This window comes from Apostichopus japonicus, chromosome 17, assembly GCF_037975245.1.
Source record: "Apostichopus japonicus isolate 1M-3 chromosome 17, ASM3797524v1, whole genome shotgun sequence".
Lineage (NCBI taxonomy): Eukaryota > Metazoa > Echinodermata > Holothuroidea > Aspidochirotida > Stichopodidae > Apostichopus > Apostichopus japonicus.
The window spans coordinates 30,414,274-30,441,897 of NC_092577.1; the positions used below are offsets into that span (position 1 = coordinate 30,414,274).

Here is a 27,624-nt window from a genome sequence, read left to right on the forward strand (position 1 = left end):
TTGTGGGGATGAAGCTACAGTATGTTAACTTCTGCATGGCGAAACATATCAATGTTAGGAAGTGTCTCGGAGCAAATCTAAAGAAGGAGAGGCAGTACAGCCAGGCTCACCTGTTCCATAAAGAACTGCTACCCGGGCATCCTCGTCGTCCTGAAAGGCGTGGATTGCCTTCTTCAGTTCGACTCCTGTCTCGTTACTAACGGCATTCCTCCTCTCGGGTCTGTTTATGCAGATGAGAAAGACTGGACCATTCTTATCTGTTTTGACTAACTCTAGAATAAAAATGTAAACCAAAAGCACAGAACATTATAAAAAACGTTATAAAATTGGGTTACAAATATTGTCTCATGTTAAATAACAATATTTGTATATATATATGACAACTTCGACAAGAAAGGTTTAGAAAGAATAAAGTCCAGGATATTTTGTAATTCTTTTAATAGGCTGGACTCAGACAAGCATAAACAGTTGAGGCAAAAGGAAGTAATACTACCATCTTATACACACAAAAAAAGGTACTCAGCAAAACTAAGTATATAGTATACACATAATGAATGGTTATGAGTGCAATAGTGCAAATATTTCATGAGTTGAAAGATGTAATTTGTTCTATTCAACGAGGCGCAGCCGAGTTGAATGGAACAAATTACATCTTTCAACGAATGGAAATGGAAACCATTCATTATTTGTTTTATACAACACCTTCAAATTTGGATATAATTGGATGTAAAATGCACTCATGCAACAGATTGTTTTGAACAGACAGGTTTCTCTGCTCTCTTACCATTGAAAAAAGTGCTACCAAAAAAGTATAACCCATGGTTCTATTCCATAGAGTGCAATAGAGCGGTTTTTGCATGCAATCGCGAGCAACTGACCAATCAAATGGCCGGAATATAATTAGGTGTTGTATAATATAGAATACCCTTCCAGTCATTTACCTTAGCTTGGAAGCATGTGAAATGTAATGTGAACACCATTCGCACCGAACATGTGTGTCCTGCACTTTGTCATTGAGCTGTTCAAGAAAAGATGCGTCCATCATAAGCTTGCCACCTTACTTATATCCTAAACATTAAATGTCAGAAATTGTGAAGTGTTTTTCTTTCTGATACCCTAGACACGTGACAAGGAAATTCTGTTTACTACAACAATGCACAAGTGAAAAATTAAGTTTTACCTTCTATGAGGTAAAGATTTCAAGTTATGTTCTTGTCCCAAAGCATGTGAGAAAACATCCATTTGGCCATCTTCTAAATAGATCTTTGCAAATGCGACATCGTTAGTTGCAAATTACTTGGGATGTTCCTGAAGCTATTAAAGCTGATAAGCTTCTCATGTTACTGGTACACTATAATATTCATGAAAAACATTGAAATCAATCACAATTTTAGATGGGGTGGTGACTTTATGATGACACCTACAGTAGGCTTGAATGTTCTCCATACATTTTGTATAGGCCTAAACTGTAACCTATTTCCATGCAATAGTGGGTAATGGTGACTTGTTACTGTCGTAAGATTGTCACGGAAACCTTTTGAAAATGGTGAATCTGTATCAAGGCTTGCACCATAATTGTTTTTCTTTGTTTTATCTTTGCCATAAAGGATATATCTACATAAATATTTATTGTTTGTACAATAAATTTCAGGAGGGTATTTTGCCTTATTTTTAAATGAAAAATCCTCTGTTTGGGATTTTTACAAAAATATTTTTGCCTTTTTGCAAATTTCACATGTTTTGGAGCCTGGGTATTGTACTTCAAGGTCAATTGATTCAATACTGTGCAGATTTCAAATTAAACAAATAATATTTGCAATGTTCTGCCTGCTTACAATTTAATGCATTTAATTAATAGACATTAATACTATAAATGTCAATCAATACATACATGTACAGTTTGTACAGCACATGTGTACAGTGTGTACATGTACAGTGTGTATTTAATAGTGCTAGATGCAAGCATTGTCACTAATTGTCCTGATCCATATGGATAGCAACCAAACATGAAAGTAGTCCAGCCATTTTCAATATGATACAGAAAGGTAAGTAATTAAATTTCTTCAAAGTATTTAAGGTTCTTCTCAAAGAGTAAAATTGCATTCATCATAGAGACAGTCTGGGATGATATACAGTACAATAGCATTGCCTTTTGAATTGTATGAAAGTCTAACATTTTCTTTTGAATGTGTAAAAGTAAGTTGGCATGAGGTTTCGATCCTCAGAGCAGGATCTTCTTCAAAGGCTTTTTGAAGATGAATCTGGAACTTTTGTTTTGCTGGTCCTTCCTGTTTTTACATCTTCATCAAACTTATGAATTAGGTTAAAGATCAATTAATTACTGTACATATACCCATTAAATCCTTCTCAGCAATCAAAGCCTGTCACTTTCAGTGAACATGCAAAAAATATATTTTCAATGTTAGGTTGTACATTGTGTGATTTATATGTACAACTCTGGTTGGGTACTTTGTTTTTTTGTTTTTTGTACACTGTACTTTGAAGTGTTTCACATATGTTCTGCATATTTATATTAATAATACATTCTGTTCATGTCTGTATTGATTGGCATTCATTTCATAGTAAAAGTCTTTTAATTAAGTGAATTAGACCAGAAGAATACAGAAAATTGTAAATATTATTCTGTGTATATGACATTAAAATCTGCACAGTATTGAATTTAATTACCTTCAAGTACAATATCCAGGCTCTACTTTGAAGTGTTTCACACATGTTCTGCACATTTGATTTAATAATCCATTCTGTTCATGTCCGTATTGTCTGGAAATGCTTGTTTCATGGTGTTCCAAGGCTCATACAATAAATTTGGTAACTTTTAAAAGAGGTCGAACTACCAAATACTTTAAAATCTGGTGATGTAATATAGAATGATCCTAGACTATATTGTAGTAATTGCCATATGAATAGTAAGCAATTTTTTTTAGGCCTAAAGGTTACATGGTAAGTTTGGTGTTCCCTTGTTTAAGGGTATCCTTGTATACATGGCAGTTTTACAAGTAAAAATTTCTTTCTGACACAATCTGATCAAAACAGTAATGAAATATAGGCCTTGGTTATAGTAGTTGCATCGCAAACTAGACTTAAGACTCTGAGGAAAATCAGAGGGATCATCAGTTTTAAACATTTGTGCTCTCAGTATAAAATAAATTATTGAAACTTACATACATCGCCTCCTTTATGAATAGCCACAGAGCATGACTATAAATAGGTGTTCATAATAAGGTCTAGGCTAGGTCTAACCTAAGTTAGGGCCCAACTTAGGCTACAGGAAATTGAGTGCCTGCCTAGGCTAGGCCTACAGTAGCTACTAGAATGTCCATGGTCAATGTTTTAGACTTCCATTCCAGTGTGGGGCAAAAATATAACATAGAATTAAAGTTCAACAAAGTAACTTTTACAGCAGTACACATTGATAGCACATCACTTTCCATTTAACGTTTTATGCGATATAATTATTATAAGGTACTTTACCCAAACCACAAGAAAATTACGTGCCTTATTTTTTTTCGTGCAAGTGGTACTAGCATAAAGCAAGGCTAGTGAGTGTCATAGGGCTGGCCTAACTGGTTAGGTGCAATCGCGAAATTGCGAGATTTAGGCCAGACAAACCTTGAGAAGAAGAGCTGCAAAGCCGTTGAGAAAGCGTCTTTACGTCAACTTTAGAACGGTAGGGAGCAAGCAGAGCAGAGTGAAGCTGTCTGAGGCGAGAACTTGCCATTATGAGATGAAAAGAACTTGGTACTTAGCAGTTTACCGGACCTCGGTCATGATCGTGTGACACATTTAACCAGGGTCCTCACTCCTCAATAATATTAAACCCCTTCTTCACCAAATATGTGTAGCGCCCCGACAATTGCGCTCTTGTACCTGGTAGTGTCGGCTCAGGCAGCAACTCCCTGTTTACAAGTCAAGAACCGGAGGGAGTCAGTAACCGGGGGTTACACTTGGAGCTGTATATAGTGGCGAGTCTATCCATATGCCTTTCCAAGATGGACAGTTAAAGCGATAAATGTTTACTTGGTTACTACGGTAAGTAACGGCTGAGTTAATTCTGAATTTACTTAACGGACCGAGTGACTGGATAACAAACTAACATATTTGATACATTGAAATTGCCAAGTTATAATATCAACAAGCAATCTTCAAAACTCGCTGTAATACCCGGATATCCGGAATATGATCAAATCAATTCGCCGATTTATTCTAGTGACTGTCATCAAGAGCTTTTTTAATTTATTCATGAGACATTGGACGATATATTGCCAAGACTAAATATTCCGACTAACCTTTTTCTAGATAACACGTGGAGAGATTTTCATCGTAGTTATTTTTTTTCATTAGAGGCCTGAAAAGTGGGGCATATTTTGTGCTACGTCCCTTACAGTATGGGGGCAGGCATGTCCCCCCCCCGGGTTCTACGCCCATGCCAATCTCAATCACCAACCGCTTCCTCGCCACAAATATACTTATGATCTGCATAGCCATATCTTGTTTCGTATATGAGCTGATTGGTTTGTTAAATATCAGTAAAAAAAAAACTTCCTGATAATCATTGATAAACAGTGGAGTCATTTTGCTAAATTTACAATATGAAATACCATGGATCTACAAGCCGGACGGACATGGAAAGATTGACTAGTCTGAGCAATGAAAAAAATGGAATACTTCATGTACACTGTAAAACTATGCATATGACATAGTAAAACTTATATTCATACTTTGCGGGTTTAATACTTTAGAGTTATCCATGATGAAAAAATAACAATCAGTTACACTTTATGCACTTAATTAAGCTGACATTTGTCGGCATCTCAAATCTTCACCAGTACAATTTTGCTTAACTTATTTTCAACATGCTTTAAAATATATGGAAAGGAAACCACTTGGAGTGACCCTGAACTTATATATCAATTCTTTCAATATTAAAGGAGCAATCCAATATCAATATAACTATAGGTCGTTTTGTATATTAAAAAAAATCCGAGTTTGCACCCAAGGCTACGGTTATCATAGATATAACATCGCTTCTCGGCCTTTTGGCTTAAGATCACGTGTAGTATCTGTTCCCTTTCGAGGGGAATGGTGATGCACACACGACGATGATCACACAGTCACAGTCCCGATGCAAGGGGACTGGGGTTGAGAGCGGATCAGTCGTTTGGTAGTAATTGGTTTTCGTGCCCAGGTTCTTTCCTGGTCGAGTTTTTCTTATAAAGTAGATATTACATCGTATACTCGTGATTTTCACGTTGAGAAGGAGCAGAAACTACATTTTGTTTGGTACAACAACTAATTTCTATATCTTGGTAATGATATCTATGTTCGTCATATATTGATCCAACGCGGCAGAGAAGGCCACTTCAGTGACCGGCCCACTGCCCCCCCCCCTGCCACCCCCTCAGGCATCTACTTCCTTGATATTTCACGGTCATTATATAGGCTGATATTATATCATAAACCTTTAACTCACGATATCTCAATGCAGCTGCATGACATTGGAATTTTAGGAATATAATTATACTCCGTTTGTATACACAACTGTATGTAAAAGCTATTAGTACATTCCAAGTTCAATATAAATGTTATTAATTAATCCAGTTATAATAGGTAGTCAATGGTTTCGATTACTAATTAGCATGTATTATTTTTTCATGGTTTTTTGAAGGATATAAACACTAGAGGTCTTTGCCTTATGTTCGCAGAAAGTTTGTAGTAGACATAGATGATCGTAAGAACTTCTCTTCTCAGAGGGTTTGTGAACGGATGTGGATGATTTGCCTGAATATAGTGTCCATACTGAACTGAAGTGAACTGCAGTGAAGTGAACTGACGTGAACTGGACTGAACTGGACTGGACTGGACTGGACTGAACAGAACAGAACAGAACATAACTGCACTGAACTGAACTGAACTGGACTGAACTGAACTGAACTGAACTGAATAGAACTGAACTGAACTGAACTGAACAGGACTGGACTGGACCGAACAGAACATAACTGAACTGAACTGAACTGAACTGAACTGAATAGAACTGAACTGAACTGAACTGAACAGGACTGGACTGGACTGGACCGAACAGAACATAACTGAACTGAACTGAGCTGAACTGACCTGAACTGAACTCAACTCAACTCAACTCAACTCAACTCAACTCAACTCAACTCAACTCAACTCAACTCAACTCAACTCAACTCAACTCAACAATTATCCTGCATTATATTTCTCTTTGTGTAATCACTGTGTGGAAAAATGTTCATGTCTACAGTGTACTCAATCATCTAGCGTCACTCAAGACTCTCATACAAGAAAAAAATATGTGGCAGGCGTTGCAGACTAATTGGTAAAAAGAGGTGAATTTTACGACCCAAGGCAGGTGATTATGTAACCTCAAGAAACTTCCATGATAAACGTGCTATAGTTGGGGTCTATACAGCAGACCTTTAAACTAAACTAAAACTTCCATCATGCAATGCATGTGGTGTACAGGTTTGCCTATCGCGGCGAATGATGAACATTAGACAGTTACAGAGGTTCCCCCGGCCCAAAAGTTTCCTGCCAGGCCGAAATCAAATTCCTCCACGACACAATAATCTGATTTTGAAGTCACTCGGGTTTCAATAGTTGTGATATTTGATCATATCATTTGGAAATTCCTTACAGAGTTCAGTTCCTGTCAAATTTATTTGACCTAAAGATTGGTACTTACAAAACCTGTTGTAGGCCTACGTCTCTCAAAAGGGAAATATTTCACATAGGTCACGATCAATCTAAGTAGACGTGACCATTTTCAAGCTGTTACCGATGAGCAATATAGTCTCACTATAAATTGCCAGATACCTGCAAAAAGTGAGATACGTCCAGTAGTGCAAGCATGTATATAGAGTTGCTATGTGAAATTCGACACAAAAGTGCAGTTCGGAAGCAACTAACCAAATTACCATGATATAAATATATACTTCCATGCTTCAAAATATACCTTTCAAGTGTCCATAGGCTTGAAGACATAGGTAGGTCCCCGTGGGCAATAGTATCACCCGGCCGTTTTGAGTTTTTAATCTTTCCTTAAGAAATGATAATAAATTACCCTTTATTACACATAATATCCCCGTACACCGGGGATGTATTCCCCTATCACCCGACCCCCTCCCTTCTCGCATCGTTAGAAAAAAAACCTAGTAACGGCGTAGTCTTAATCCTGTCACCTGTAGCGCTACAAAGATCGGGGTGGGGTGCCTCTTTGACCCCGTCCACACAATCCCCCTTACCCTCTCTTTCCCGTATTTCAATACTTACATTTCGGATTCTTTAACTTATTATATGTAACTAAGCCCTTTTTATTGTGAGCTATCAGAACACATTTACTGCAAAGGGTCAACGAGACCAAGTCGGTAATTCAAAATATCACGGTCAAAAGTTCTTTGGTCCATTAAACATCTGAACCTCCGTCCCCACCCCCCTTCCCCCATCCCCACCGTAACCTCTCGTCTCCCGAAATGTTTTCTAATGACACAACCATAGAGTCCTGGGAAATAACAAAGAGTTATTCGTTTAAGCACAATGAAAGTACGCCATCCTCTGAGATACATGTAAGGATAGCAGATTATGAGATGTAAACTCTGGTTACCAATCTAACTTCCCAAAAATTCTCGGTTGGACATATTCTGCTGTGGGGTACCCCCTGACGTGTGCTACGAATTCGGTTTCATTTAATTTTTGGTTTCTACGTGTGTTGACTCAACAACACGTCTAAACTGGTTTGATCATTCAAGTTTGATGAGATACAAAAAGTTTGTTTCGACCCGTTATAAAATTTGTTCACGGAATCAGACTATATTGCAGTTGTTCTGCTAATGAACAAGTAAATTGAATCGGCTATAGATAGATAGAGAGAGTTTCTTATGCTCGATTGTTTAGAAGCGTTCTCTTTGATCAGGATCGAAAGCTTGGATGTTTGTCACTGGACTAAAACAGGACTTACACGAAGTTATACTTCATTGCACGGAAACACAAAAAAAACGTATCGGAGGATCGCTGTAAATATTTCAACAGACTATTTACAAACACAGGTAGGTGGATACGATGATTATAAAGTAATCGCTAAAACATATTTGACTAAATTGATGATTCAGAATTTTTGTAACCGTACAATGATCCAAAGTCCGCATAAGTTCACACGGTAGAATGTCTGTCTGTCTATCTGCCTGTCGTCTGTTTTCTTTTCACACGATGCTTTGGGGGGAAAAATCCCACACGGAAAGGACAGAGAAGTTAATTAATGACTCTCTTAATCACCATGACATACTGTTCCTGGTTTGTGTGTCTGTGTTTGTTTTTTTGTTTTTTGTATAACGAAATTTAATCATTAACTTTTCATTTTCATTTGTACCAATACTTCAACATAGGCCTTTACTATCAGTGTAAACTCAGATCGGTTTTTGTTCACACATGGAAATATTATATTCCATTGTCTCCGTTGTGTGCGGTTTAAGTATACGTCGGCAGTATATACGCATATAACATGTTATAAAATAGTATGTTTTTCAATGGCTGAGGATTTTATCGTTCACCTGGGATAAGAACTTAGAAGAGTCTATAGACCAGAATATTCCGTCGATACATATCGTCGTGTATTTATACAAAGAAATATACCAAAGATTTACATCTGGGTGAGTAAATTATTTAGGTAAGGCTATAATTGCAAATATACTGTTATACCATTAGATTGTCAGAAAGAAAAGTCGATACATTTTTCAAGTCCATTTTATGACCAGGACCTGGGCATTGTCTGTCTGTTAGCCTATAGAAGAATTCAAGGTAAGTTTTAAAGCAGGGTTGTCCAACCTTTTGCAGAGGAGGGCCACATGGAATGATTACGATGAAGGAGGGGGCCGCATGAACCCTACGCTCGATTTTTCGATTTTTTGCCCGAAGCCAATGCAACAAAATGTGAGCACTGCGCGCGGAGCGCACTGATTTATTTTCCTTCCTGATAAAACAGATGAATAAAGTTCAGCCGCCCCCCCCCCCCCTCCGCTGAGAGAGTGTCACACAAACTGACCTGTATGCAGTTTTTTGGACCCAGAAGGTTCGAATGATTGATTATTTAGCTTCAAATTGTTATCAATAAATCTGCTCACTAAAATTTCGAACCGTATAGAGCATCTCTGGCGGGCCGGACGCAACCCTGCGGCGGGCCGGACTGTGGCCCGCGGGCCGTAGGTTGGACAACCCTGTTTTAAAGGCATCGAAGACTCGCCCAAACCGCGTGTCGCGCTCTGAAAAAGTTAACTTTCCGTTGCTTGCAAGTGAAGTTTTCTTTCTGTCGCTGCAAAATGCAGACAGTAATGAAACGTGATACCTTGTTATCTTTTATCTAGACCTGATATGTCCATCGCTGCTATGTACACTGTGTTGTGGGTATTGACCGTAGCTGTATGTATTGACCGTACACTAGTGTCTAATTACCGACGGTAGCAAGCCATGTGTGTGTATTTTCTGCAGGGTCGATGGTGGTGTCTTACACTTCTGTTACACCTCATTCGAAACTAGGTCAAAATACCGTCATTAGACGTTTCTTTGTGCGCGAGTCTTCATACCCTGTAATTATGACGTGGGTATCCGGCAGTTCAATTCAAAGTATCAGTTTTGCCCTCACCCCTACACCTACCCCTACCCTTACCCTACCTTACCCTTACTCCTACCCTACCCTACCTCCCAAAAGGAAGCAACATCATAAAGAAAATAACAAATAACACAAAATACAATATGATTAGAAAAAGGAAGCAAGCCAGCACAACAAGGATATAATAATAAAGCAAATCAAGACAGCAGGGGGAAAACAAGAAGACAAAAACGGGGTCAATATGTAATGCGAATGCTCCTTTAATGCACGCCATGATATTAGGAAAACAATGGAAGTGTAACATACCGTAAATGTTGACGTAAGTTCAGTAATTAAGGCTTTTACTTGATGGGAATAACTCGTATAATGTTCCTATAGCACTTCCCGCAATCACATCAGAAAATAAAGGTTTGTTTGTTTATCAATTAGTTTTAAAACAATAAACATCAAAACTTACGTGGTCGTTTGCTTATAATATTTCTTTTGTTATTAAAAACTTTAAAAAAGATTTAAAAAAGAAAGTGTAAGTCCAGTTAAAGATGAAATTTTTAATCTCTTTTTTTTTTAATCGTTGTCTAATGCAGGAAATATTTATATTTATAAATAAGTTGATAATTAGCAGTGTTAAAGAGATATGTGCTACAAAAGAGAGGGCTTTGTACACGTACATGGCTACAACCATATTTCGTACAACCGCTTTAGTCAGTATACATTACTTATATATACGTTTGAAAACTAGAAGCTTACCCAACCACCATCTTTGGCCTTTATGTTCAAGATATAAACAACTTTCCTAAACATATAAGGATATTCTTATGATACTTGGGATCGACTGCAGATTTCTAACGTCCCTTCACAGAGAAGACTGACGACTTGAACAAGTCTATTATTTCGAAATCTTTAAGTCAAAGATACTCGTCTTTTATAAACTTGTTCCTTATTTATTAAATCCTTTCTACTTCTGTAACAGAGATGGGTTTTTGCAAACCTTGAATCTGAAGATTGAAATAGTTCTTTAACCTGAATCAAAAACTATAGCAGTGGGTTTTAGCCCTAACACTGCTTACGTTTATCTTCAACGTACACTAACATGAAGGGGGGGGGGGGGAAGCTAGGCCATAAATGTACATATATTTTAAGGTGACCAGACGTCCTCGATTTTCGGGGACAGTCCCGGATTACAGTGTGCTGTCCCCGATGAACAAGTGTCCCCGAAAATGTCCCCGATTCGTCAAAATGTTCAGGAATTTCGAAAACATCCCACATTATTAGTAAAATATTTGTAAAAACAAAATTTAGTCAAGTGTGCAGTCTCAGAACGGAACTAACCAGTATTTCAGGTGGGCCAGTGTAAAGTGGACTATGCTAGATCGATCTAGCCTAGCACTCTTTCGTAAACTAAGTAAATTTCATTCGAGAAAAAGCTACATTTTTGAAAATAAAATTGATTTAAAAGTGATTCTAAGTATCACTAGTTTACATCTTAGCACCTTAGGCACTTGAAAATTTCCACCCCCTCCCCTTAGACCCCTCCCCATCGCAATAAATGTCCCTGATTCCAGTCAGGCAAATATGGTCACCTTAATATATTTTCCTGTGAGGGAGTTTGTTCGTTTCAAAGATCTCTGTAACACAAGACTTGTTAAATGTCATGGTTGGTTTGGCTGGTTTGGATTTACCGCATTCCTCTCTTACCTGTCCCCCCACAGCACATGCACGCCAATCTTCATGTACATTTACTTTCAACAAACTTTTTTTTTTTTAATTTTTCAAACCTGCAGGGTTTTAACTTTAATGATATTATTTCAGGTTCGATACTTCGGTAGAATAAATGAAAATATCATGTCTATAGAGGGCCGTATATTTCCTCGTTCGGAAAACGTTTCATCAAATTCAATTCATAAAAGTGTATCATGCCTGTTTCACGTGTTGGTTAGGTTTGTAACAACACTATATATATATATTTTTTCCCCGTGCTTTCCATTTTGGAACGCAACAATTCAGCATTAGAGTGACTATAGCGCCGTTATACCCTTAGTGCTATATTGTAAATTTGTGATTTAACACATTCTATAAATTGTGTTAAATATGAAATTTGTCCTATCAAATCGTTAGTTGAACCATTTGGAAATTTATTAAATTTGTTAGGCCTACTATTTCTTGTTTATGTGTGTATGTTTCTTTGTATTTTTTATGATTTGTTGATAATTTTTGTGACATGTTGTTGATCTCAGGACGCATCATGTGAATCCTGTACGTTATAAATAACACAATTTTCTTTTAAGATTATCAATGATAGGCATACCATATATAAACAGAGATAGTTGTTTGCTTTTAACCTTCTCCTCCAGCCGTTAACAATACCAGTCATCCATAATTTTATAAGTTAATGTTAAAATTGAATTTACATGACTAACATGACCAATATTTATATTGATTTTGAACTTTGATATCTGCAATGTTCCACGCATCCATAATTATGTTAGTCATATGCTAGTTTTGTAACGCATAATACACACACACACATATATATATATATATATATATATACATACATACATATATATATATATATATATGCATACATACACATATATATATATATATATATATATATATATATATATATATATATATATATATGTATGTATGTATATATCCCCACCTCCGCACCCCACCCTCACAACAAAGGGCGAAGAAAAAACAGCAGTGAAAAGAAAAAAATGCATGACAATTTTATTCTTTTTTTTTGCTGTTACCATCTTTTTGGTAAATTGTTAGATTATATTACGTCATATTGCAAACTTGCTTTTTCAGTATTTGCATGGTTTCGTTTTTGTATTTCTCTCTCTCTTATAGCAATGCTCTTATAATGTGCACTAGCATGATGAACTGAGTAAAGTAGTAAAAACACAATTCTAAACGCTTCATCTCCGAGACACCTTGTAACACCAGTGTAACAATAATCATATATTAGTGCAAATCTTGCATTTTCAACAACAAGAAAAGTTTTTATAATTTCAAATGCAAAAAGGAACTAGCCTTGTTACATGGTACTGCATTGTAAACTGATGCTACTTTCCAAATCTATATCGTCAAGTTACAGAAATTAACGTAATCAATCAAAGTAAAATCCGATACATTCAAGACTATATAGATTTTCTGTTCATGCTGGTTTCAGACTAATACCTTCCTTATATTAACTTCCTGAACAAACATTGCCATTTCGTACAAGCACATTGGATTAATGATAAAAGTTTCCATTGCGCTAAGATAGCACTGGCACGCATAGACTGGTTCAAAATGATGACATACAGATGTGTCTGGTAAAAGCTGAGATACTCAAGCTCTCCTGCTATATCATGTATGTGTATACCAGCAGTGTTTACTAAGTAAACATTGATGCAAGGAAAAATAAATTTGCTTTTGTCTAGAGTAGAGTAGATATATTCTTTGATCTAATTCCCTTTACTGGATTCCATTGCTCAGTCCGCAATATGAAATGACATGCTAGTTTATATATATATATATATATATATATATATATATATATATATATATATATATATATATATATATATATATATATATCCCCCCGCCCCTCACAAAAAAAGGCGAAGAAAATCAGCAGTGGAAAGAAAAAATGCATGAAAATTTCATTTTTTTTTCCAGTTACAATCTTTTTGGTAACTTGCTTGATTATATTTCGTCATATTGCAACTTGCCTTTTCAGTATTTGCATGGTTTCGTTTTTGCATTTCTTCTCTCTTGACTTTTTCGAAATGTGTAGGCAATAATTCAATATCTGCTCACACTGCTTATGCAATCTTTCCTGGTATAGGTAATCACATGAAATCGTATTTCTACTTAAATCACGAAACATTTATTCCCTCTAAAAGCATGTATATAAGTTATCTATTAGAATAAATTTGATAATAGAAGTGAAATTTGAGGTTGTCATTTCATACAGGCTGAGAACTTTTTTCAAAAGGCAAGCACTTGTTCTAAATTTACTTACGTTAGGCATGAAATCATTTTCAATGTGGTGTAGGCCATTAAAAACCCATGTATAGCCACGTGTATACTATACACAATCTGGTAGCTAAATGTATATAGCTATATGGAACCCAGAAGCTAAAGATATACCCGTATAGCTATAGGTAGCAAATTCAGCCCCGTAGCCATAGCTAGCTATATAAACCCGTAGCTATAAGTAGCTATACAAATCCCGTAGCCATATATAGGTAGCTATTCAACCCCGTAGCTATAAGTAGCAATGTAATCATGGCTATAGGTAGCAATTCAACTCCGTAGCTATATAGCTAGCTACACAACCCCGTAGCTATAAGTAGCTATACAAATCCCGTAGCCATATATAGGTAGCTATTCAACCCCGTAGCTATAAGTAGCTATGTAATCATGGCTATAGGTAGCAATTCAACTCCGTAGCTATAAGTAGCTATGTAATCATGGCTATAGGTAGCAATTCAACTCCGTAGCTATATAGCTAGCTACACAACCCCGTAGCTATAAGTAGCTATTTATACTGTAGTCATAGGTAGCTATGCAACCCACATGTAGCCACAGGTAGCTATTCAGCTCCGTAACTATAAGCAGATATGTAATCATGTGGCCGAAAGAGCTTACTGACGATTTAATCATTGCCAGTATAGGCTTCGATATAGTGCAAGTTTGACTGCATGGTAACGATATTGCCCACTTCCTTCATTCAACCGATGCCCCAAAGGGACTCATTCGTTAACAACGGTTTTCCTTGCTTCTCTTACACGGTTGCTCCTAATTCACAGCCTACATGTCCCCTGGAGAATGATCAACTGAGGCCTCTTATACAAAATGGCTCTTCTGTGTATCTCCAGTGTGTAACTGAATGTCCACGTTAAGTCGATTATAATATACACTACAATATACACATAATATACAATATACACTTTACAATGTCTTATCGGTTTAAGCGGTATCATGTCTATTCCTTACTCGAAGGGTCCCTCACCCATATTTTTGGCGTTTGACCATGGTGTATATATATATATATATATATATATATATATATATATATATATATAATAGTGATGTTTGTTCATTTAACTTATACCTCTATGTTTATAACATCCGTTTATTGTTACAACTCCATGTTTTTATTCTTTTAGATTTTTTTTTAAAGTTTTTTATTTTTTATAGTATATGAGTAACTCATAACAGTCTTCCCATCATCCATCATCCATTGTCTGATGGTGGGAAAGTTTACAATTTCACCATGACTGTTTTTTTCTATCTTTGTCAATTCTTGTAATACCGCTCATTGACACTGATCTGATTATATTCCACCTTTCACTTTTGTCCACTTTCTCTTTCGTTTTTTACTTTTTTTCTCATAAGAATACTATATTACATAGGTACTCTAAATACAAGCACGTTGGTTCTCGACCACATAGTGACTTTTAGCTTGCCACTTCTGAAATTAATTCTTTTCAATCAAAACTAAATGAAAAAAAAATCAAAGTCAATCTAAATTCAAACTAAAATTCAAACTAAAATCAAATTAAGAAATGGAGAATCATCGGTTACCCCCATACAAAGTTGAAAAAAAGCAATGTCCATATGTTATTAGACTAATTAGTAACTAATTAATTATAGTATAACCAAAAAGCGAAATCCGTTCAATTACCTAAAATGTGAAATTTGCTATTATATTTGAGTTAGGATAAGTCCATTTTGTCTGCGACGAACTCCTGTTCCCACCCCTCCCCCTCTTCTGACCCTAGTTTCAAATAAATGTCTCACTTCTTTTTTTTATACATTTTGTGCTCAACTTCCTGATTACGTTGCCAAGCGTAAGCGAAATCAGCTGCTAAAACATGATTTCACATAGTGCAGATTAGTTTTAATTTACCGTAGGTTTTACTTTCATTTTTATATGTTTGCTGTTATTTGCTTTAATTTAGCTGGTCATGGTGGCTACTGATAAACCTGACGGTAGAGTGCATGTAAATGCCTTGTTGACTAGATATAATACACTTTGATGAAGGAACAACGTTGAAGGAGAAATTATGAGACTCGTTCAAAAAAGTGTTAAAACTTCTCATTATAGACCAAAATTCCATATATAGAAAGATTCGATTGGCCTGGCCTATTTATCGTTTAGGTCACCAAAAATCCCTTCTCCGATCATTTTGAATGTTTAATCATTACACAGGGCTTCAGATCAAAGGTTTACATACACAATGATTGTTATCTATGTATATCAAATTTGTCTGTTGGTTTGTTGTCTAAAATCCATAACCTTTGGATAAAAAAGAAAAACTGTAAGTATAAAATAATCTTGCAGAATATATATTGCGTAAGCTCCCTTCTCTTACATCACACATTAATATAAAAAAATATTACGTGCATTATAACAGTTGATTGTGCAAAAAAGAATGACACTGAAAACAGGTATAGGTTATACCGAAAACACAACGTCTGGTCATATCTGGGAATCTTTCAAACCATTGACGTATTTCCCTACCTGGGGTATATTACTTTCTTGCAGTGGTTGAACTTTCATATTGAAAATATAGTAGGAACGTTCTAGATGCTAGGACTTGCTTGATAAGGTTGATACTTGGGGCAGCTACCTACTTGGAGATATGGCTTGACCCGCCAGTCGAAGGGGTTACATCACAACGGGTAGCAATTGATTGTCTGTCAAAGATAACTAAAATCATGTTATGTATATGCAGTACTGGTATATATCATATGGCATGCGCGTGATAATATGCCCTACATAGATCTTTTTTTTTTTTGCACATTTGGCACTCCAGACATGCCCTCAGACAGAAACTTGGAGGTAGATCTTGTCTATTGTAGACGTAATTTGTGTTACTACACGTTACGCAGTACTTTTGTATGCTGACATCGGCACGTATATGTCGTACATAGATTTTTTGCACATTTGGCACACCAGACATGCATCAGACAGAAAGAGCCTAGACCTTGTCTATTATAGACGTAGTTTGTGTTGCTCCACGTTGCGTAATACTTTTGTATGCTTACCTCAGCACGGAGTTGTGTATCTGATTGTATAATACACTGCATCTTTCAAAGTAAGGCAACATCCTAAATTGCTTTTACTTTGAACTATATACAGTACTATACATACGATAGAGGTTGCTAAGGAAAAGTTGTAATGAAACCCGTGACCATAAATGCATACGATGGCCACGCCAAAATCTGAATTTGGAAAGTTCTATTTTGCGTTTGCTTTTACATACGTTATTATATATAGTATTGTAGACTCCCGTACTATATATAGATGTAGTAATTCGTCCTTAAAGAGAAATAGCCTGCCTATATCATTAATTCGGAGATGGCATGCATATGTTACAGCATTGTTATTTACATGGTAGGCTACAATGAAAGCCACTTCAATAGGTCAACGTATGTTTATGACGTCATCAATGGAAATAGACCGACTCTAACAGTTCCCTGGACAGACATAACTGCAAAATAGTGGTTAACTGTGAAAGGGCCCTTTCTAAAAAGTATCCTGTTTTTGTTTACTGCTAGATACAAAAGTGTAGTAGATTCCTCCACGAGGCCTAGTACCATATCAATGGAACGGAATATAATGGTCATTGATAGTATTAGTAGACGTTTGGAATCTGTGACCAGTTTAGCAGTCTGGAAAGCAAATAAAAGGATACTGCAGGAACCTTACCCCCCCCCACACACACACACATACCCCCCCACACCCCCGAAGTTTAGTAAGCCTGGTAAAATATGAAACAGACAGTTTTGTTTTGAATTCATTTTGGGTTTAGAAAGACAAGACAATAATTCCCCCAAAATCGACATTCAAATTCAATGATTGACTTTTTCAATCTGTATGATTAAAAAACCTTTAGAGTACTAGTCTCTTATCAATTTATATTTTGACTTGAGTCTGCTTGGCGAATTCGTACATTTGTATGACCTTCTGCCATCAGAAATCATCACCCCCCCCCCGCAACCCCTTCCGTCAGTTCGTCTGTTCTTCCGGCGAACTGGTACGCCTGTTATCATCTCGACGTATCGGAACAACAAAAACAAGACGGACGAGACACAATAAAATATACTACCACCAAGTTGACTGTGCTTGGTACACCATTGTTTATGGTATCATATATACACACTGATAAACGGTGTCGTACCAAAAGACTTATAAACATCGCTGCACAACTGTAAATAGTTTCTTACCCATCTTGATAACATTTGTCAGTCTTTTAATACACTTGTAGTGTGTGACCTTTTGATCATGGAGGTTGTTAAGTATCCAATGGTTTTCATGGAAACGGTAATATATTTGTATATATATATAAACGCTTTATTATGCTTTTGTAGTTGACGTCATACTTCTCCGCATCCCAAACGTATCTACTCGTGTATATATGCGAGCTTATATTGCAGTCACTTGAAAAGCTTATACGGTACCTGTAACTACGAAAGACTGCTACTTATTACAATTTGCCTTTCTCTGCTCAAATTGTAGTAATGATAGATGAACCAATCACCATTGAGAACGCCTTGCTCTGTATTTATTGCAACTTATACTTAAAATTTACTTTAAAATGTGGACTTATTTTTACGTCTTGCTCGGACGCTCACGTAAGAATGAGAAAACAGACGGTTTGTCAGTAGGTATGTGTGAAAGTCGTAACGTGTATGATAGCCCTACACTAAATTATTACACCATACCTATAACACATCTTTCAACAGAAAGCAATGAATGATTTGAGACTTTGAATAAAGGAGAAAATTAAACGAAAATACCTTTGCAACATTGCAACTTTGACTGATCAACCTTTTCTCTTTATTTTGTCGATTGCATATTTGAAAGGATGAATTTGGGCAAGATTTAGGTCTTATTGCGTTGGGTGCACCGCAAAAGGATACTCTATAGCCTATACAAATATCGGTTCGATGTATAGCTACTACGCTTTTCAAGATCTTCAACATGAATAATTTTGTAAATGTCTGAAATGCTCCTTTAAGACCAAAATCGGTGACGGACGTCGGCTCTTCAGTCCAGACATAAATTTTATTGATAATAACATTGTTTTAACAATCTCAAAATCTAAACCATATAACTCAAACATATATCTCAAAATGTGTAATGCATCGTAACCATGGTATTTGAGGCTCAGCGAAATCTTACACTCTTATGCTTCGCCATTGCGTTTTATGTTGCTTCTTTAGAGAGCTGACTGTATGGTATGTGCGTTAGGCTAAGTAACCTAGCCACGTTGGCGTTTAAGCTACTTATGTTTACATATATATTTCTATAGGAAACAATACTACAGAAATCAGGGCTGCAGTAGCAATAATGTTCGAATGTCTACGATATATCTACCCCCCCCCCCCCTTGTTTTTGTCTGCAGTCATCCTTAACTAAGTTAGGCTCCAATTTTGATACGCCTTCGGATATTATGTGAGTATTTTTGATAAAGATTTTCAAAGTTTTATAAATCATTAGGACAGACAAATAAGTATAATTCAAAGGTAAATATTGAGTGCATATCCGTTTCGATAATAATTCTTCAACGCATTTTTAAGGCCGCTAATATTATAGGTTTAAAACACTTAACATCACATGCCGGTCGTTACACATTTTGTGGAGAATTATTACCTTCAACATAGCAAAGACCAGTAATTTAAAGAATATGTATTTCTCTGTATAACTTTGATGAATTGAAAAAAATGTATCCATAGAAGTATAGATGGACATGAAGCAGGCACTTTTAATCGACCCCCCCCCCCCCATGATTAAATCAGGCTGTTAGTAGGCTATATACTCTCTCCTTCTCCCCTCGCCCCTCTCCACCCCCTCCGCCCCATCCTCACCCGATGCCATCGATAATGAATATATATTGGGACAGGGTCATCATTGCGCCCCGAAGCCGATCATAAGTGCACTTATACAGGGATATACGCATGCGTATATCCCTGTATGGAAAGTACAAGATGAACAATTCTGTGATGCTTATAATGAGATTATGTCTCCAATTATGTAATTACCTGAAGAATATGACAGAGCAGATAAGATTTAATTAAAAAACAAAGCTTTTGGTTAACATTTAATGAATCGTCCAATTATATCTGTATATATATCCTTTAAGATAATTCAACCGTGGGAACTGGGAAATATTCAAATAGAAAGAAACTGAAATGAAATTAGAAAAAGAAGAAGCGAATGAAATGATTTTCGTAAGTCAATTGGTATTACTTTTGGCCTAGAAACATCTACTACTACATCTGACCTAGATATCTAGAGGGAAGAAATGCAGCACAGATTTTGATGACAGTTATTAGGCATATTTTTCGGGGCTTCATATTTAGTAATTGAGCTGGAGCATAACAAGTTTCATCGAAGAAAGATGTCAGCAAATTGAACAATCTACTATTTCCTTTGTTTTCTTTGTATTTTGGTTTACTGTATGTTTGTTTGTTTGGTCTCATTCTTTACGGACGAATTAAAACAATCAGAATCACACATTACAATAAAAAATATAACTTGTTATATAACTAACTAACTAACTAACTATAACTATAACTAATGGGCACATATTGTTTTCCACCACACTGACCTGATTATTTAAAACTTAAGTACCCCAGAACTTCATATTGATAAAAAGCTCTTGTAAGTAGAGTAATTCATTGTTATGTTTTTCCTGGTTATTAAGTTTCTAATAACAAAAGGTGTATATAGTTCTTTACCTACAACTGAAAGCAATGTTCAAAAAGAAACACGATATTAATCAATCATTTTGCAACCCAACAATATGGTAAAGAAAAATAACAGCAGGGTGCACCATTTTCTATTTATTAATTATATCTGTACTTCAATATTGACTGTTTCGTTTGATTTACTGTCATAAAAAAAGATGAATAATTTAATGAAATGCAAGTATAATGAAAAATATCTGAAAACTTCCTTGTGATATTTTTCACTTTAATCTAATGTAAATTTTTATCACATATGAGTACACATCACGTTTAAACATTTCTGCCTGCATATATCCTGCAGCTGTACTAACTTTGATGAGACGGCCCCAGGCAGCCCAGCCCCCCCCCCCCCCGCGTCTCATAAGCCTATGGTTATGTAGGTTTTTTGTTTTTACTAATCACCATGCAGATATCTTCATGGAGAAACTATATATATATATATATATATATATATATATATATATATATATATATATATATATATATATATATATATATATATATAAATATATATTAGTGTTTGCACGGGTTATCCGGGTACCCGGGTACCCGCCCGACGTGATACTACCCGGTTCCTAAGTTATTACCCGAATCCTAAGCAAAGTGTGATTTAAAAAAAAAAAAATGGCAAACCGACGGTTAGGCAGATTTCCCATTGACTTAGTGTGGTGTTAGGCTACAATGTGGTCGAAGATAACAGCAATAACGAAAGCTTTCCATAGATATCTTATAACTGCGTCACAATTTCAGCTAATAAACAGATGGCTAGGCTAGACTACCCCCATTGACTTAGTGTGGTGTTAGGCAACCATGTGGTCGAACGTAACAGCAATAACGAAAGTATTCCATGGATCAAGGGCGTAGGAACCGGGGGGGCTGGGGGGGGGCGCCAGCCCCCCCAGTGAAAAATGTGGAGGGGCGGAAGTATCATTCCGCCCCCCCACTCCGCAAGTCAGAAAACCCCTTTTTCATTTCCAAATGAGAAAAAAAATCTCATTTGGAGCACCAAATTGCATCTAAGGCCAGGTGAAAATACAAAATTAAGTTTACAAAATGGAGTGGGTGTTGAAGTGTGCTATATTGCACCAAATTGTATCTGAGGCCACCTGGAAATGCAAAAAATTCCAAAGGGGAGGGGGACACCCCCTCCCCTTAGACCCCTCCCCCAGGCCGGCCATCAGTCTTCAGCCCCCCCACTCAAAAGTACCTTCCTACGCCACTGCCATGGATGTCTTATAACTGCGTAACAACTCCAGCAAATAAACAGATGGTTAGGCTTAGCTAGATTTCTCATTGACTTAGTGTGGTGTTAGGCTACCATGTGGAAGAAATTATTATTTATTCATTCGTTTATTTCAAAGAAAGAAAGGCTGACAAGGAATTTTACGCGATGTTTATGGATTATAGACGGGATAACTAAAAAATAGTAATCGCAAGTGGCTTTTTACTAATCGTTTATTCCAAATGCGATCAAATTGCGCGAATCGCGCAATCTCGCGGCTAATGCGAACCCTGGGCCTGCATAATAGATAGTAGAAGTATTAAAAACTGTTTAAGAGCTAAATTGGATATTTATATGGTTTGATCCAATAGATGTGCACGAGCTAGCATAAGCAGCGGCGGCAGTGCGATGTTAGTAGTAATGCTAATTATAATTTAATAATTTATTTATTAACAAGTTAATGAAAGAAACAGAAGCAAATAAAAATTATTGAGGGAGGTTTTATACCTTATCTTTCACCTACGTATTTGAACATGAAAACATTGTCAGTAGAGAATATAATGCATTTATTACAGCATCCAATATGTAATTTCTTGAAAATCGTGATACACGAGTGTAAACAAATTTTTTCCGGGTACCCGGATACCCGACGGGTAACGGCCCTCGGGTACCCGGTTCCCGATTTTTGGAACCGTGTAAACACTAATATATATGTATGTATATATAAGATTTTACGTATATTTATAACACGTTAGGATATGTCAAGCTAAAGAGTTGCATGGTCTATAGTCGCCCCATCGGCTTCGGTTGTTGGGACTTCTGAGAAAAAAAGGGCTTAGTAGTCTGGGCAGCTCTAGGCTCCCAAAATGTTGGTTTTTAATATAGGGTGCATACAAATAATGACGCCATTTACTCCAGAAAATACAGAATAATTTCTGGTATAGAAATATATATTAACGAGTAAATTTATACTTCGGTGACATAAAAACTGGGTGATTTGCCTCCCAGAGAGGAAGTTTATACTAATAATATTATTGTATAGACCAAATACAACCCTAATGAAGTGTATATAATTACATCGTATGTTGTGTGATTCTATACGCTGTTATGATAATTCAAAATAAATGTTGTTAGTGTTATATCCTTTTTGCTTGTAAACTAATATACAACGAATGGTTAGTTTACACCTTGTTACTGAGTAATACACATTTCTTACAAAAGTACATGTCATCAGGGTTAAATAACCTTTTGGTTGAAAAGGGGGAACATTTTTTGAAAAGTTAGTGTAAATTAAGCATTGTCAATGTGTAAATGTACATAAATCATTGTGTCGCAATACGCGCAGAATATGTAAATTTACCCACAAAGATTCAGAAATACACAAACCGGCCTTACCATGGGGTATATGTACATGTTTGTCTGGGTAATGGCCAAGGCAACGGTTACATTTACACTTTGTGATGGAATAACTACATTGTGGAAGTTTATTATACCTTTTTCCAGTGTTCAATAACATATCCATGTGTTAAAATATACCAGACAATAGTGTAGAACTACCCGTTTAATTTTTAAAGTGATATACATAAACTTAAAAAGAAAGCATATTTAAAAAAGCCATCTGCTCTGTGGAATACCCAAAAAAGAAATAGTAATAATTCTGTTTTATAACCAAAGATCTTTAATACTGGTGAATAAATATTCATTTAGAAGATTAGAAAATATTTTTTTTATAGGATTTTACAGCATTTCAGTAAGTTATCATATACAAGCCTATGATGTACTTCTCACTAAAGCCGTTAGAACTATGTGCAGACCTATACATCGTTAAGAGTCGTGGCTTCAGTAGATCTCCATTTATATTTTATGTACAGAGGTACAGAGAACCGGGTTGGACCCCGGGGACTACTATGTCAGCAGGCACCCTTTCTGCAATATTCAATTTTCCCATAAGTATATATTACGAAAATGGGAAAACACTATTTTTGATCCAATAGTTTTCCAGTCGCCTATATACTTCCACTCCCTATAGTTGTCCACGGGTCTTGCGGCTGTAACCCGCCTAACCCTCCGCCCACCCCCCCCCCCCACCCCGATTTTCATCATATATATGTATTCATATATGTTTAGTCATATCCAGCATAAGATTCCATTACCTGTTGTAAAAAAGGAGTATAAGTCATGCAACAAAATCAGTCGACCTTATATATACTGAAATGTTTTAATTCTAAAATGATGAATGGAGCACCCATCTAAGATATGCTTTCTATTGCTCCGTTGGCGGGTATATGCATCCTCTCCTTATACAGAGAGGTGTCTATACACTCGTTGAAGGGACTCGTCTGGTTACAACAGAAGGCGAGCTCAAACTTGAAGATGTCATACTTAGTTACCTGTTCTAAACTTGACGGAGGAAGTTAACGTAGGCATTTATCGTTGGCTCTGTTATGCTTTCCAATTATACTCAAAAACATGAGCATAATGTCCAGGATATTGATCTAATTAAGAACAGAGCTGATACAACTAATAATCGCAGCCGATAGGTCACTGATATACTATGGTATACATACAGGAAAATAGTACGAAGTGATATATGCATCGATTGATGAAAATTAATTGGGAGTTAAAGCACATGTATAGTGTCGGTCAAAAATAAATACGGTAGCCTTGAAGAACCAACACAAACAGAACATATGCAATCGGATAGGATATGATATATATAGGAGAGGGTATCAATATAGAATACAAAATAGCGTGGAGGGAGGGAGGGGGTAGGGGGAAAGAGGGAGAACAAATCGCTCTGGTGGGGTAAGAAAGTTAAATATATCTTTTTTTTACGGATATTTAGTGAAATTGACTGGGGAACTAGCTAATTTGATACTAGATGTCAAAAAAAAAATGGTTTGGAACATGTCCAATTCATATACATTTTCCCACAGGTAAATATTTAATTACAAATTACTGTTATCCGATTGCGTGATAACATTAATGTTGACAAGAGTATATACATTTTTTCTCACCACAGTATATATACCAAGTAAAGCTATATTGCGTGTTAGCCTGCAGCACACGTGGTTGAGTTATGTAAATATGTAAATAATGACTTGGAAACCATTTCTGTACAAATAATCAGCAAGTCAACAAGCTAGTTATCAAGAAACAATACAAGAGAACTCTTTAAGTCGAAAAGGAAATAAATTTTAGACTCAACTGTTTATTGTAATCAGCAGGTAAGTATACCTATAAAAATGTATAATCAATACATGTAAAACAAGAAAACGAAACGTGTTAAATGATAAACTATCAAAGGGAGGTTAAACATTATAATGAACGCTATCCAATGAGGTAGTAACTATTTTATCGATTAAATTAAGGAATATAAAGGAAACCAATACAGAAACACATTGCAGAAGCTCAGCTAAGCTTTTGTTTTGAGAACTTGGTTTTGATTGGCAATATTTCTGATTTTAACGGTTGTTAGCACTAATTACTGTAGGATGTATACGACCCCCCCTCCTCCTTGCTAGTCCTCCAAATATTTCTCTATATTGTGGTATTCCGGGAAATTTCCATCAAAGTGGAAACACTGTCCAGCACGAACTTATTTGATGCAATAGATCGTTGTATACTTATGACTATAGCCTAGGGATAAACTCTGCCCCATTGCAAAAACAAAGAACCAACAGTATATATGCACTTCGTTGTTTTTATACATGCAATGATAGAACGTAAACGTGAAAAACAAGTATTCTTCTGCTAAATCTGCTAAAATGTTGTGGATATCATGTTTGAATTGTGCTGACCCAAAATTGCGCACGAAAATTGCACCCATACAATATTAGAACGGCCTGCAACTTGTTTATAATCGGCGTACCACAGAGAAACGTTTAAGAGCAGAAATCAGAATCGGCTCTCACAATATAGGTCATTCTCACATGTCGTATAACACACCACACAAACTGTTCAAATTGTTTAAAAAAAGGTTCAAAGGGCAGATCTGCCAAGTAGTCCTTTTACAGAGAATGACATCGAACTAGATAGGAAGCCTGAATAACAAGTAAATATTTGACTTGATCAAGTCTCCCGTGGGTGGAGTTATTTCCCAAAATGGCGGGAAAATTAAGATGGAAGACATTTTGCTACTCACAACAAAACTCATACTGGTGGCAAATAGTAAAAAATTGAAATTGATCGTGGCATATGATCTAGTATGGCCTACATTTTCATCATAACTGAAAATTTTATGATTTATACCCTCACATGCCGACAAAAATATTTTTCCTGAGCAAGTTTGGTTCACCACAATTCAAACGTTATATTCACACCATTTCAGCAGATTTGGACAAACGCTCAAGGGGGAATATAGCATTTTGTACGTTTTCAGCATATGACCTCTCGAGACCTCCATTGACGTTCTTAACTTAACTCACACAAACCACTGACGAAATTTCAGCCAAATCGAATGATATATGACGAAATGGCACTGGTCCATCAAACACGTTGGCAAAAAAAGTGATAATTTCGGCAGAATCTCACGATCGCTATATAGCTCATATAAAAGCTTTTCAAGGGGAGCTACAAAAATGACTTCATTGGTATTGCTATACCATCGTTTATCGATATTTCTAATACGGAAGAAATTGGATCCGGTAAAGCATAAATATTTATTTGAAATTCGATAAAGGAACTGCAAACGGCTGGTTACTGAAATTTATTGTATTATAGAGTTTTACCAGTGTTTTTTTTAAAAGTCAAGATGGATATGTATGATACAGTGTGTGAATTTGAAAACTTTTTGCGAAATTTTAAATAGGAAGTAGCTAAACGTTTTTTGTATAACAGAGTACATTTACATAATTCCTATCATTATAGATGTTATGTGATGATAGCTATATTTCTGTACATAGGCTTATCATTATAGAAATCCCATTTATGTTATGGAAATTGCGAGAAACTGTAAAGTAATCAGAAGAATTGCTTAATATGTTTTTAAAAAAATGGCATTCAGTAAAGACGCCCTTGCTGATCAGTTTATGTCACAATGAAAACTTGTTCGACTCAAACGGATTTTCACAAAATTATGTAAAACAATTAGAGATTTGAAAGTTGTCCCAGTTTAGCATTTCTAGCATTTTTGTTGTATAAATAGATAGTAACCTTTTGTAAATATTTATTTCTTCAATACAGTATATGATCCCCGCCTATCGAGAATCAGAGTAGTGGATAAAATGAAATATAGGCGAAATATAGACGAAATATAGACGAAATATAAACGAAATATAGACGAAATATAGACTATAGTCGGGATTCGTATTATATAATAAGTTTTATTTTGCTTTGTTTAATTTGCTTTGTTTAATTTCTCTATACATTCTTTTTTGTCTATATATCTCTGATTTGACTTTTTTTTCAGTTTTAGGGAGTGAAACTCTTCGACAAGCCCCCCGGAGTTCCTTTGTTTTTACTTCCCTCTTCTTCATTTCTGTTCTTATTATTTTTGAAACGAAACCTCTTTTGATGCACTTTCGTGCCTGGTTAATTATTACCCCTGTTTAATTAAACCCGGATTGGGATTTACAAGATAACCATATGTGTTCATAATTAAATCGAGATATTTCTTTTGTCAATATATATATATATATATATATACATATATATATAAATATATTGTATATATATATATATATATATATATATATATATATAGGCAGGCTAGATTCTGAGGTCTAACGCCTGTCGCTATAGTCTTTGATATACGTCATATGTCATACCCCATCACTCAAGCGAAGGAAATTACATTATGCTCCTGTGTGAAGAAATTATAACGCAATATCCAACCTTTACACAATAACATTAACCAAAAAAGCATTCGATGCGCAGAGCTACTTATAGATGCAAAGTTTACGCTCGGTTCGGCTTTGCTATAGGATTATGCGACAATAATATAACCTTAACAGGGGTGACCGAGAATCCATTGGGGTGGTGGGGAAGGGGGGACAAA

At 36.0% G+C, this 27,624-nt stretch overlaps 2 protein-coding genes across 11 annotated transcripts in view; one reads left to right on the forward strand and one right to left on the reverse strand.

Annotated features, from left to right (window-relative positions):
• Positions 1 to 3,887, reverse strand: part of LOC139984147 (probable enoyl-CoA hydratase, mitochondrial) — a 33,272-nt gene extending 29,385 nt beyond the window's left edge. Inside the window, exons 1-2 of the mRNA XM_071997898.1 lie at positions 3,631 to 3,887; positions 111 to 272 (exon numbers count right to left, since the gene is read on the reverse strand). Of these exons, the coding sequence (XP_071853999.1) occupies positions 111 to 272; positions 3,631 to 3,739 (271 nt within the window). The 5' untranslated portion in view covers positions 3,740 to 3,887. The remainder of the gene's footprint in view (positions 1 to 110; positions 273 to 3,630) is intronic.
• A 40-nt stretch (positions 3,888 to 3,927) lies between these two features.
• LOC139984144 (uncharacterized) overlaps positions 3,928 to 27,624 on the forward strand; it is a 60,419-nt gene continuing 36,722 nt past the window's right edge. For 4 of the 10 annotated variants that reach the window (XM_071997888.1, XM_071997891.1, XM_071997893.1 and 1 more), the window contains exon 1: positions 8,416 to 8,687. The gene's annotated coding sequence lies outside the window, so the exon portion shown is untranslated. Of the gene's footprint in view, positions 4,051 to 7,702; positions 8,088 to 8,415; positions 8,688 to 27,624 lie in introns of those variants that run through there. The other 6 variants (XM_071997890.1, XM_071997894.1, XM_071997897.1 and 3 more) reach the window with 3 other exon arrangements.